The sequence below is a fragment of the Emydura macquarii genome, unplaced genomic scaffold (assembly GCF_026122565.2).
Source record: "Emydura macquarii macquarii isolate MOO-44397 ecotype Brisbane River unplaced genomic scaffold, CSIRO-AGI_Emac_v2 contig_2205, whole genome shotgun sequence".
In the NCBI taxonomy this organism is placed as follows: Eukaryota; Metazoa; Chordata; order Testudines; family Chelidae; genus Emydura; species Emydura macquarii.
In genome coordinates, this window is record NW_027132342.1 from 22,455,146 (window position 1) to 22,467,773 (window position 12,628).

Here is a 12,628-nt window from a genome sequence, read left to right on the forward strand (position 1 = left end):
GTAACCAGTCTCAGAATTTTGGGTTGAACATACAGGGCCATATCCTCACCTGGTTTAAGTCTGTGACACTTCATTGATTTCTTTACTAGCTACAGCAGTTGGCGTCAGCTGAAGATATGACCCACAATGCCCCAAGTAGTTTGCTGAAAAAACTTAACACAAGTCTCTTTTACTGCAATAAGTGTAGTAAGGATTTGAAGGGTACAGCCAAGTACTTCAGTGTATCCTGAGCAACAGAACATGCTGTGCCAATGAGCACACCAGAGCCGTGATGAGTGTTACCTGAGAATGTGGTTTCTTAAGTATTATTAACAACTTTTGATGCCAAGTTTTATTTGCTATGGGAATGGAGGCTCACATGTCTGAACTGATAATTGCCAGACCTCTCATATTAAGCACTGGAATTAATATGTCACCACTGTAGTTGTAAATTAAAGCTTTGTAGGTAGTGCATGTAAATAAGGGGATGATCCAGCATTAGGGACCCTGGAAGGAAGAGATTTCATTTGCTTAGGCTGTATACGTCGTGGCTGTATGGGAAATTCTTAGCCAGAGAACTAGCTTCCAATAATCTAAAAGTGTTTTCACTGGTACAAAACTAAAGTGTGAAGGAAGATCTGTTCTTCAAATAACAGGAATTTGTGCCGTGGATTAGAAGAAGAATGTAAGTGATTCTTCTTGTGCTAATTATCCCCAATACTAATCCCAACTTCTTTTTAAGATCTAATCTTTCAACTAATCTTCAGTGACCACATATTGTAAAAGGATTTTTCATGTTTACACGATCTCCTCCTGAGGTTATGGAGAGCCTGGGCTTTTGTTGGCTTGGCCATTCTCAGAGACCATCCTAACTGCCATGCATTTTTGGATTTATTCATAGTAGTACTAGACTAAAGAAGGAAACTTCACTGTAGAATTTTAAATTTATACCTTTGTCTTTCTCACCCATTTAGGTCTTTTTTATGGAAGCGTGTGCATTGCCATGGCTGCTTTGGCATCCCTTATGGGCGGTTTGTTGCAGGTGCATGTTTAATTGCTTTTCATCCCTATTCCCTTCACTAGAAGAAATTATTGAAAGGAACAATTGCTGGCTTCTATAAAGTGACTAATCTTCATCCTTTAATGAGGATCCTTCATCCTTTAATCTTGGAAATTCTAGGGCTGAACCCTCAGCTGGTGTAAATCCATGTAATTCAACAATGGAGCTACACCAGTTTACACCAGCCAAGGATCTGGTCCAGAGCCAGCTAGAATCCCTGCTTGCAGATATTTCATTTCCTTCCCCGTGGTGTTACATTGCAGATTTTGGCTTGCTGTGTGATACTTGATGTAAGACTTTATTTCTTCCTCAGGCAGCGCTCAGTATTTTTGGCATGGTTGGTGGCCCACTTCTAGGACTGTTTTCTTTGGGAATCCTCTCCCCCGTGGCAAATCCCATTGTAAGTAGAAATTGTGAGTCTTGCTGTTGCAAAATACAGTAGTCCTTTTGGGAATCATTCCCCCCTAATAATTTGTTTCAGGCATCCTGGCAGATGTTTTAATTTGACATTTTTCCATACATCATCCTCCCTCACCCCACACTTACCCCAATAGGTAGGCAATAAGTTCATTAGTTTAGTCTGAAAAAGAGTGTTAAAAATGGTAAGATTCCCTAATCACTTCTTTTCTCCTCATTCCCTATGGCTAAAGCAGAGGTTTGTCTTTGCACAATGTTGCAGAATCGAAAATGCTCTGCTGTAAACAACTTAAAAAATATGTTGTGACTGTTTGGCATGACAATACTCACTCCATAATTATGGTTGCAAATTGAGTTTTCATTATAAGCCTGATTTTTGGCCCCCTGATCTAAAACAAACACACACACACACTCCCCTTTACATCTGAGGCCAAAGTAAATATTATTTATGAATCAAAGTGAATTGGACAAGGAATTCCTGAGTTACAACACCCTAAAAACAGAGGTGTTCACCACCATTCATAAAGTTTGACATTCGGTGTTTGTGGCAAGAAGCCTTGAGAGCAGGAGAGATGTGAAACTTAGTTCTCTGGACACCTGTGAGCTGAGATTTAGTGCATAGCAGCATAGTTGATAAGAGTCTATCATCAAACATAGTTAACTTTTTGGTATTTGGAATGTCTCTTTGGAATGGACTGCAGTGCATTATGAGTGAAATTCACCTCTGTTCAGAGAACCAGCACGAGGTCTACACAGTACTTAAATCCCAATTACATTCTTAATCAGTCCTTGTCTATGCTGGGGACATTTTCTTTAAAAAAAAAAAAAAAAAAAAAAAAAAAAAATCGAGACTGGTTTTAAAAGACGTAGCAGTGTCCGTGTAAACAAGACTCTAGCAGCCAGGGTTGTTTTTATAATTGGCTGCAACTAAAGCTCCTGAAAGCTGAGTTTAATTCATTGTTCAGCTCTGGAAGAGAGTTTGTGTCTTTAGACAAGGTAAAAGTGTTTGCTCCAAAGAAGTTCCCCCCATTGCAGACAGAATACTGCTGGAAGAAACACACAAATTGTGAATGTTATGCATCTGCTCAAAGGTGTTAGGACACCTTATTCAAATCACATATCAAAACAAAAAACAAAATAAAATCTCAAAAAAGTATAAAGGTTTCTGCCGTCAGCGTTCCCCCCCCAATAGAACTTTTTTTTTTTTTTTTTTTTTTTTAAGTTACAGGCCAAGAATTTCAGACATTAATACCTAAAGTTAGACTCAAGCCCATATTTAGCCATTGAATTAAGTGGCCTGGTTTTTAAGTGTGGAGCAACCTCCAACAGCTCCCATTTCAGTCAATTTTGAAAATTAGGCCACCCAGTTCTGAAAAAATCTTTATGGTGTTTTTGTTTGTCAGCCCCTTTTATTGTCTTTTTGCTTCACATTTGAATCAGCTTTTACTTTGTTTTACAGGGTGCATTTATTGGTCTTATTGGGGGCTTTACTGTTTCACTATGGGTTGGAATTGGGGCTCAGATTTACCAGCCGCTTCCTGAGAGAACTATGCCATTAAATCTTACAACTATCGGCTGTGACCTAGGCAACTGGACTGCAACAACAGAAGTGCCAACTTTATCAACCTTTGTACACACTCAAGCGACTGAAAGGTATATAACAAATCTGCGATGTGCTGCACAGTAGCTCTTTGATTTAAAGTGATATGATTGTCTGTGTAGTAGCTGGGTTGTTATTAAAATCTTCACTCTTTTGGTTACCTGATTGTTTAAAAGGGAGCAGTGTTTTATGTGTTCAGCGTTTATGTGATTAAAAGGGAGCGCTTATCCAAATCCCCTGGAAGTCAGTGGGCTTTGGATCAGTACTGTAGAGTCCTGTAGCCTTACTGAGAAGTAATTTTGTTTTTGCAGTGTGGGTAGGCAATGGGAACTTCTGTTTATTTGATTCACTTCCATACAATCAGGGTTACTGCTGTTTTACTATGTAAGCAGGTTAAACCTTGAGGGTGATGAAGTATTTTTCAGTGAATCTTCCATCAACTGTTTATCCAACAGGATCATATCCATGCACAAATAACTCACCACATTCTGCAAAATCATGAGTTAAGTGCAACTGGGAGAAATGCTGGGTTTTTTCCCTCTGCAATTGTCATATTGTCTTACATTGTATTGTGTCAGACAGTAAAAACAACAAAACTAAAATCCCAAAAGAACAAAACAGTGATATAAATATCAGAACAAGGAGTAGTAGCTCGATTAAATTAAATTAAAAGACAATGGCTAGATTAAAAATTCTAAGGGGCGACCATTCATATGCCTCAGGACATAACTGGGTCAGCAGCTGGGTATCCTTAGGAAAGAGTTCCCTCTATCTGGTGTAGTATTGCATGGTTAGGTGAATTGTGAGAGTCCTCGGCCTTCCTCTGAAGCAGTTGGATACCCGATTCACCAGCGTGACAAGTGGGATGTTACATATAAGATCAAACAAATCTTAGACCCCAAAGCACATGATTTTAGGTGATTCTATATCAGTTCTGCTTCAAGCAACTTAGAGTTAACAGTGGCTAATTTGTTACCATTTCTAAAATGAAAAACAAAGTTTCAGTTTTAGCAAATTTAAATTGTCATAGTGTAAATTTAAAGTACCAACTGAGCGCTAGGCAGTCATGTTTCTAAAGCCATCAGAACAAATACTAGGGTGACCAGATAGCCCCAAATATCGGGACTGTCCCTATAAAATTGGGACAGTCCCGATATTTGGGGCTTTTTCTTATATGGGCGCCTATTTACTCCTACTTCCCAGTCCTGATTTTTCACACTTGCTATCTGGTCGCTCTAACAAATACATACATGGTTAAAGACTTTGGTCCACTTGCTTCTTTCTGTGGCATGTTGCAAAGGGGATCAAAATGGTGGTATGTTGTTGCTTTTTTGCTCTACTTTGTAGACAATGACCCAACAGCAGAGAGATGAAACCTAGTTGACTGAACTGCTGTTAATTGAGATTTTCTGCACAGCACTCTCATTAATAAGAGATCTGCAGAAGTGATGGCACAGTCCATGCCTCAGACAGCATGGAACCCCCTAGTCCCCTGCAAGAAAGCCACAGGGCTGGCACTTCATTGGTGTAGCATGGAGAGAACTAGGCAACAGTGGCTACTGGAGGTGCCATGCTCTTCTGTCACTATCCACATTGCAGCTCATTGAGAGGGGTGTATGGTGGCAGCATGGCTCCAGGCAGCATGACTCCAGGGCTTCCAGAGACCCCCCAGAGAGGCTGCCCCTCCATGTGGGCAGACTGGACTCTTCAGTTCTGCCCAGAGTTCCTAGTGGAGGCACAGTCTCCTCTGATTTTACTGGCCATGACCCATCCCCACTCTGCTGGACTAACGCTGCCAGTTTTAACTCGGAGTTTGTGTGCATGTTTTACTCTAGGTGGGTTTCTCCACAGGAGAATAGCATGTGGCTTATTATTTTTTAGCACAGAATGCTTCTTATGCTATTTACTCTTAGTTCATAGTTTTATACATTGTCAGGTTGTCTGAATTTTGAAGAAGATTGTAACAGTGTTTTTCTCCCCCCCTTTTCTTAGACCCATCCTAGCTGATTATTGGTATTCCTTGTCCTATCTGTACTTCAGCACACTTGGGACCCTGGTCACAATACTTTTGGGAATAATTGTCAGCCTCTTAACAGGTACCTTTTCCAGAGCTTTGGTTTAACACAAGTATGAGTTGTTTTCCACATTAATGTGTGAATATATGGAACCTGCTTTATCATGATAAGTTTCAGTGACTGCTATGCTTGAGCTTGCACCCTATGTTTTCATTCACTCTTAGCTTTCTAGAACGCTTATCTTTTGGCCTGACATTTTCCAGACATGGTCTCTCTCCATAGGGAACATTCCTTTCTCCTTTGAATTGTGAGGAAATAACTTCAGCAATTTTTGAACCTGAGGAGACTGGGAGAAAGAATCCATTTTCCCATTGTATTAAACCTGAGCAGAAGCTGAGGTTTAAGAGCTGACATCTAGGCTGGAGATAGAGATGCTTCTCTTCAGGCAGGGCTCTTTCTTCCAGAGGTTAATAGTGGTTTTGCTGTGAGTGAGCGCAAAGCATTTGAAATATGCTACTGAGCATGTGCAATGCAATTTTCTCTATGCTTGCCAAGCATGCACCTGAGGAAGGATTCATGGTGTGAAGCCATGTTAGCTGCCCAATTAAAAAAAAAAATCTAGTGAAATGGGTTGCTGCAAATTACTAGGACCTTAAGAGTCAGTATGACAGTTAGGAATTGAATCCCTAGATCCAGACCCACCCCTCTGGTTTTGGTTCCAGGCAGAATGCAAAATGAGGCTATTATCCAGTTTGGATGTGGCTGAAAAAACAAACAAACAAACTCACTCAAAAGCGCAACTGATCTCACAACACTGCCATCATTTTAGGCCAGCGAGAGTGGCTCACAAGGTTTTGATGCAGTTGGATCCAAGACCTGATTCACTCTAACTCTTAACCTAAAACTAAATCTAGACCTTCATCCTCAGCACACCACTAAAGCCACACACACTGAACAGGATGGTTTCCATTAGACTCACTGCATGTAGCAGCAGAGGAGAGCAAAGCACATCCTCATTGGTTTCTTTACCCGAGAATTCCTCAAACTCTCTCTGGAGCCCCAGGGAGCTCTCATTTTCCTCCCCCCACTTCCTCCTCAATCCTCCTTATCATGACAACAGTCCTTTAAGACAAAGCACGTGGGAAGGGTGGACACAGCTCCCACCTGAGCCCATCAGAGCTGCTCTTGAATCGTTATCCTTAGAAATCACTGCAGCGTGACATGAGACAACCCCTTCCCAAGAGGTTAGGAGGGCTGCAGTCTGGGAGCATAGGACTGAACCAGAACCTCAGACTCAGATCCATCACGTGGTAGCACATTGCATTACTACTGTGCTGCTAGGCTGGGCCCAAATATTGTTAAGGTTGCTTAGAAATAGTCCCTCTTGGATTGGCTTGGTTAGCAGCTTGCATTCTACTTCTGTGATACAATGTGCCCAGAATCAGGGCATATCCATAAGAAACAGAAATCCCGGGGAAGGTCAACAAGCTCCAGAAGCACTTCCATTCTGATACATGACAGATGCAAGTGATGCACTGATACATAACTGATGCAACCTCAGGAAAACAACATTCAGGCAATTACTTGCTGTATGATCTGTCATACTTTGCTGTCTGACTCTGCACAGGTAGCCTGGACAGGGTGGTAGCAGGTAGCTGGAGTTTGACAGACCCTTATCATTTGAATAGGATTACCTTATTAAAAACAATCGATAAAGAATTTAACACTGTGGTTATTTTGCAGGTGGAATAAAGCAGAAGATAGATCGTAAATTCTTGCTAACCAAAGAGGACTTTCTATCCAACTTCTCCTTTTTTAAACCCAAAACAGTAAGTATAGTTCTATGCATCGTTCTGATTTGCCCCCTTCAGGTGACAATCTTCCTGGGTAACAGGGACAAGTACACCAGTGTGGGGTGTTATATTTTCTAAAAAAGTGGTTTCAGTCACTCTTTGATCCAGATCTTGTCTTTTCAATTTCTTACTCTGTAAAATTCAGTCTTGGTCACTCCAAATGTACAGGGGCAGACAATTGAGTCAGCACACCTTAAGAGGCAATGCAAACTCTAATAACGTGGCAGAGTGGGAGTCAGAAGCCAAGAGCTTCCCAGGGGACTACTTTTTTTCCCCTTCTCTTCCCCCACCCACTCTGCCCAACCCATATGAATCATAGAAGATTAGAGTTGGAAGGGACTTCAGGGGTCATCTAGTCCAACCCCCTGCTCAAAGCAGAACCAACCCCAATTAAGCCATCCCAGCCAGGGCTTTGCCAAGCTGCACCTTAAAAACTTCTAAGGGTGGAGATTCCACCACCTCCCTAAGTAACCCATTCCAGTGCTTCACTACCTTCCTAGTGAAAAACTTTTTCCTAATATCCCACCTAGACCTCCCCCACTGCAACTTGAGATCATTGCTCTTAGTTCAGTCATCTGCTACTACTGAGAACAGACCAGCTCCATCCCTCCTGGAACCCCCTTTTCAGGTAGTTAAAGGCTGCTATCAAATCCCACCCATTAGTCTCTTCTGCAGACTAAACAAGCCCAGTTCCCTCAGCCTCTCCTCAGGAGACATGGTACCCCAACCCCCTAATGGTTGATCCTGTAGATAACACTGATGCTCTCTGTTGTGACTACTTCATTTAAGGCAGCAGCTTTGCACGAGGTGATGTCAGGATAAGGCAGTTGACATAGACAAGGTAGCGATATATATGGCTACTGTGCAGCAGATTAGAGTGAATGCCTGTTCTCAGAAGTGCAAGGGTCTGCCAGAGCACTCCCTAGCTAATCTTGCAAAATGAGGGCCAGCCAAGCGCTTTTGTTTTGTAAAACTGTTCTCTGGCTTATTTCTGATTTTGTAATTAGACCAGCTGCAGTTTGAGGGGAAAAATTTTCCAGCCTGTGGGTCTGCATTACACACCCATGCAGAAAAGAAAAGAAAAATTGAAAAAAAAAGTATTGAGTAGAATGGAGACAGTTGGATGGCCATCTGATCCAGCTGGGTCGCTGCGGCCCTCCCTCAGGTCCAGACTCCGGGGAAGGCCACAGCACCTTCCTAAATGGGGAACAGCGTCTCCATATGAGTCATAGTCCAGACGCTCAGGCAGCAGTCCTTCGCCCCAGCCCTCAGGCAGGGCAGGCGAGCCAGCAGTGGATCTGCTATCTGTAGCGGTAGGGAGGAGTAAGCTCTCCCAGGGTGGCTAGGAAAGGGGGAGGGGGACACAGGCCCACCCATCTCCACTGCATCCCAGCCCAGGGCTCTAGCAGTGGCAAAGGCGTTGCCACTGAGTCAGCAGGGCTCCTGACACAACACACCGACAGGGCCTTGCCCCTGTCTCAGTCACTGTCTATGGCTGTCCCTGGGCCACTTCCTCCCCATATCCCCAGGTACCTGTGTCATCGAGGTCCTCAGGGTCACTGAAGTACTCAGTCCGTGGTAGGCCTACCAGTCCCTCCTCATCCACTGGTGGCAAGGCAGGGAGCTCCTCGGCAAGGGGCAGCTTCTCCAGGTCACAGAGCTCCTGGGAGGCTTTGGCATTGGGCAGCTCTTCCAGGTCCTGTCCGGCTTCTGGGGGCTCAGCTTCAGGCAGCTCCTCCAGGTCCCGTCCAGCCTCAGGGGGTATCTCCCATCCAGGTTGCTCAGGGGGCTCAACCCAGTCACTGGGGTCTGGTAGTCTGGTCCAGGGCTCTGGGCCCTGAGGTAGGATCAGGGGATGGTTGGTGTCTCCGCTCTGGGAGGCAAGCATCCCTGGTATCGGCTCGGCTCCAATCTGGCCTAGGCCTCAGCCAGCAGAGCAGCACATCTACCTTCAACAACAATCTCCTCCCTACTGAATTCTGGGGCCTGTCTTTTATACTGCCCCTTCCTGTAGGGACTCCGCCCCACTGTTGCTGATTGGGCTGGCTGGGAGGTCCTATCACTGCCCGGCCTTTTGGTTGCCAGGCAGACTGGCCTGCTGGCCCTATCACAGCCCAGCCGTTCTGTTGCTGGGCAGACTTGTCTGCGGGGACTGTTTCAGTCCAGCCTCTGGGGAAGGCCACAGTGCCTTCCTACAGAGACAAACTTCTCAAAAATATAGTCAGATTATTAAAGATCCAACTCTTCTTAAAGGAAAAATATAGTGTGTTGGCTGCTGCCCTTGGCAGTGCTGTAGTGGTCCATCCCCTGGGGTTAAAATAAACCAGTAAAAATTTCAGCTGAGATCCAGGGAAGAACTGGAATTTCCAGCAGTCAGGAAGCAGCATTCTACAATACGTCCCTTAAACGCAGAGGGCCAGATCCTCAGCTGCTTTAAATTGTTGTACGGCCATTGACTGGAGTGGACTACAACAGCTGACCCGAGCTGAGGATCTGGCCTGAAGCTTTTATCCAGTCAAGGAATCCCTCCTTCTCATGGGCAGTGATAGTCTCAGTGCGAGAAACTGCTCGCCAGTGGGAGGAGCAGGCTCATAATGGAGACGTTTAGAATTCAGATTTAAAAAAAAAAATTAACCGCAGATGACCTTTGAAGGTCTGTATTTTCAGTACACTCCATTAAAAAGAATGGCTAAGGCAGCCATTTCATAGTGTAGTGTGCCACGTAGTAAGCATAAGCTGCTCCAATTTGCAGGCTTTTTCCCTTATGAAAACCACTTGTGTTACTAAGTATGTACAGCAGAGGCACATGTTTAATATAATTAACATGCTATTTGTCCATGTAGAAACTGGATCAGCCCCTCAGCTGGTGTACATCAGCCTAGCTCCATTGATTGCAATGGAGCTCCACCACTGTACCCCAGATGAGGATATAATGCCGTGAACCAAATGTGCAAGTGCATGTGAAAGCAGAGGCTCACAGACTAGATGGCCACAGTGTTGTCTGCTGGGATCCAGATATAACTGGCTGCCTGGTTACATAGCTTGAAAACTGGGTGGAGAGTGGGTGAAATGATTACTATTAATGAATGTCTAATTACTGAGGAAAATTGGGTGGACCCTTCCATTCTGGCTGAGCCAGTGGAGGCAAATGGAGATTTCTGTTTAGGTGTGGTTAGATGAAAGAAAGATTCATTATCTGAAGCAGGGATGCCAGTGATCTCTGATTTTCCTCTAATGACATGCAGGGGAGCACAAGGATTAGAAGAACAATAGCTCATGGTGGGAATGATAAATTGCTACCCGAGAATACAGTAGTTATTCCTTTGAGGACAGGAAAAAGTGTTAGATACAGTTTGAATGACAATAACAAAGTAGATGATTAAACCCACACATCCTCCTCATACACCTAGAGAAATTCCAGCTGTTACAGTGAATATCAGTTGATGCTTTCCCTTCCATCTACATGCATCCACCTACTCTGTCTTACTAGTTAAAATCCCCAGCGACAGGCTTGATTCTTCTCCCACACACACACACCAGGAAAACTCTTTTGACTTCAATGGAGTTACTCCTGATTCACATCAGTGTGCTGTAGGCCTACTCCAGAGCATCATGATGTCAACAGAGAGACTCCCATCACCTACAATGGTCACTGGATGGATCAGGGTCTCAGAGGAGAACTAGGCTCTCCTTTTTCACTCACACAACCCAGAAACAAAACCATACCGGCATTGCTCTATGCAAGCTTCACTGGTTAGTGTATTTTCTCCATGCTCAAGTCAAACTGTCCACCCCCCACAAATTTTAAATCAATAGTGAAAACATTGGTGCTGGCCCTGTGTTTGAATAGCTACTCTGGTTGCTTCTTAATTTGTACTTCTTATTTGAAAAGCTTGATAGGAAACTCTCTTTGCTCAGAAATAAGGGCTGGGTTGGTTGGTTGGTTTGTTTAAATAACAACGTGAAAATGTTGGAACTGCAGTTTAAAAATCCTGTAAGTGACTCTTATCTCCTGTATGTTTAAATGAGCAATTTACATCCGCTGTCAGGTCCCATCTTACTGTTGGCATGATGTAAAGGGGCTGTAGTATAGATGGGCAGGATCCTCAAACTCACCTAAGTCCCATTCAAAGTCAATGGGAGTTAGGCTGCTAACTCACTTAGACGGGTTTGAAAACCCCACCCCCTAAGAATTAGCCCTACCTGTTTTAAACAAATCTCTTTATTTAATCTTGTTTTCCCTTGGAATAAGTCAGAAATATTATACGTTTCCATCCTCCTCCTCGTTCCCTTTCCCCTCCCTGGGCCTCACTCTCTCCCCCCTTCCCTTGAAAATAGTTAATGTTCATTGTGTGAGAAATGTTTTGGTGCTTCACTGTAATGAGTCCTGTCTATATGTCACCTGTGCAGCAAGCGCATCAGGAAGTGAGCATTAGGTTAGGGGAAAGATTCAGCAGTTGACAACAGCAATAGTGTGTGTGTGTGTGTGTGTGTGTTTATGTATGGGCACGAAGGCATGTGTATGATTCCATACCTCACAATATGAACTCTTTTTCAGAATGAGAAAGTGGAAGTTTTGAACTGGAAACCTTTCACCATGGCAGATGAAGGAACTGACAATCCTGTTTTCAACCACATTGAAATGAACATCACAGAAAATAAAGAAAAAGTCAATCGTGCCCATGTCTGAATTAAGAGGACACTTTAGATGTTGTATTAAAGACATTGCCAGCCTTCCATGAAGAGTTAGTTACCCACCCTACCTGTGGTTATGTGCAGTAATCTCTACTAACCTTCATGCCATCACCCCATTGGAATGATCTTACCATTAAGACTGAGTCCAGGAAAGGAAGCAGAGCATATTGGGTGGAAGAAAAAGGCAGGTAGTGGGTATTTCAGAACATATAACTCCTACTTATTTTAGGAGACCTTCCAAAAGGCATGCATTTGTGACTGTGACAGAAGGGAAAGTGAACTAAGAGCAAGAAGATGTTAGGCCTATTCAAATCTGGACAATGTTTTGTGTTTTCTCCGATGATTACAGCTTTTGAGCACAGCAAGGAACAAACTGTATTGGCTTGGTAAACAACTGCTTTTCTCAACCCACTGACTGACCTATTCAGTTCTAAATTACCAAGCCTGATCCTTCTCTCACCAGAATAAGTCCCCTGGCTGCAGTGGAGCTGCTCCTAATTTACACTGGTGAAAGTGAAAACAGAATCAGGCCTCTGCCTTTAATAGGGGACCTTTATATGGAGGACTAAAGGCGATGTTTCCATGTGAAATGGTCATTCAGTATTTGTTTGGTCTCCTATAAAAATATTTACATCCAATCACAGTTGTTTTATCTTATTTTTTTAAAGAGAATATCATTCTCACAGACATGGCTATTTTTCTTTCCTGGTCAATTCCATACTATTTCTATTGAGAGGTCAATATTTTGTGCTCTTGCAATGTCACAAGGTGGTTGTGTTTCTACAATGAAGGAGGTATTATCTAGTGTAATGTTTCTCTGTAGAAGTGCTGACCCAGAGCTCATTCTATTTAAGTTTGTATAAAGCCATCCATTATGGTGGTATCGGAGTGCATTGTGCGCAAGGAATTCGACCATGAATAGGTTGGTAACATGCTTACCCTCCGTTTCCTGCTCGGTGCATAGTCTCATCAGCTAGGCTATGTGCTAAGAGAGTTCTTTGGGAACTGG

The 12,628-nt window shown here is 43.4% G+C and overlaps 1 protein-coding gene across 1 annotated transcript in view; it reads left to right on the forward strand.

Annotated features, from left to right (window-relative positions):
* Window positions 1-12,257, forward strand: part of SLC5A8 (solute carrier family 5 member 8) — a 28,160-nt gene extending 15,903 nt beyond the window's left edge. The window contains exons 10-15 of the mRNA XM_067559088.1: window positions 954-1,021; window positions 1,353-1,439; window positions 2,916-3,086; window positions 5,011-5,152; window positions 6,815-6,904; window positions 11,499-12,257. Of these exons, the coding sequence (XP_067415189.1) occupies window positions 954-1,021; window positions 1,353-1,439; window positions 2,916-3,086; window positions 5,011-5,152; window positions 6,815-6,904; window positions 11,499-11,614 (674 nt within the window). The 3' untranslated portion in view covers window positions 11,615-12,257. The remainder of the gene's footprint in view (window positions 1-953; window positions 1,022-1,352; window positions 1,440-2,915; window positions 3,087-5,010; window positions 5,153-6,814; window positions 6,905-11,498) is intronic.
* Window positions 12,258-12,628: the final 371 nt, after the last annotated feature.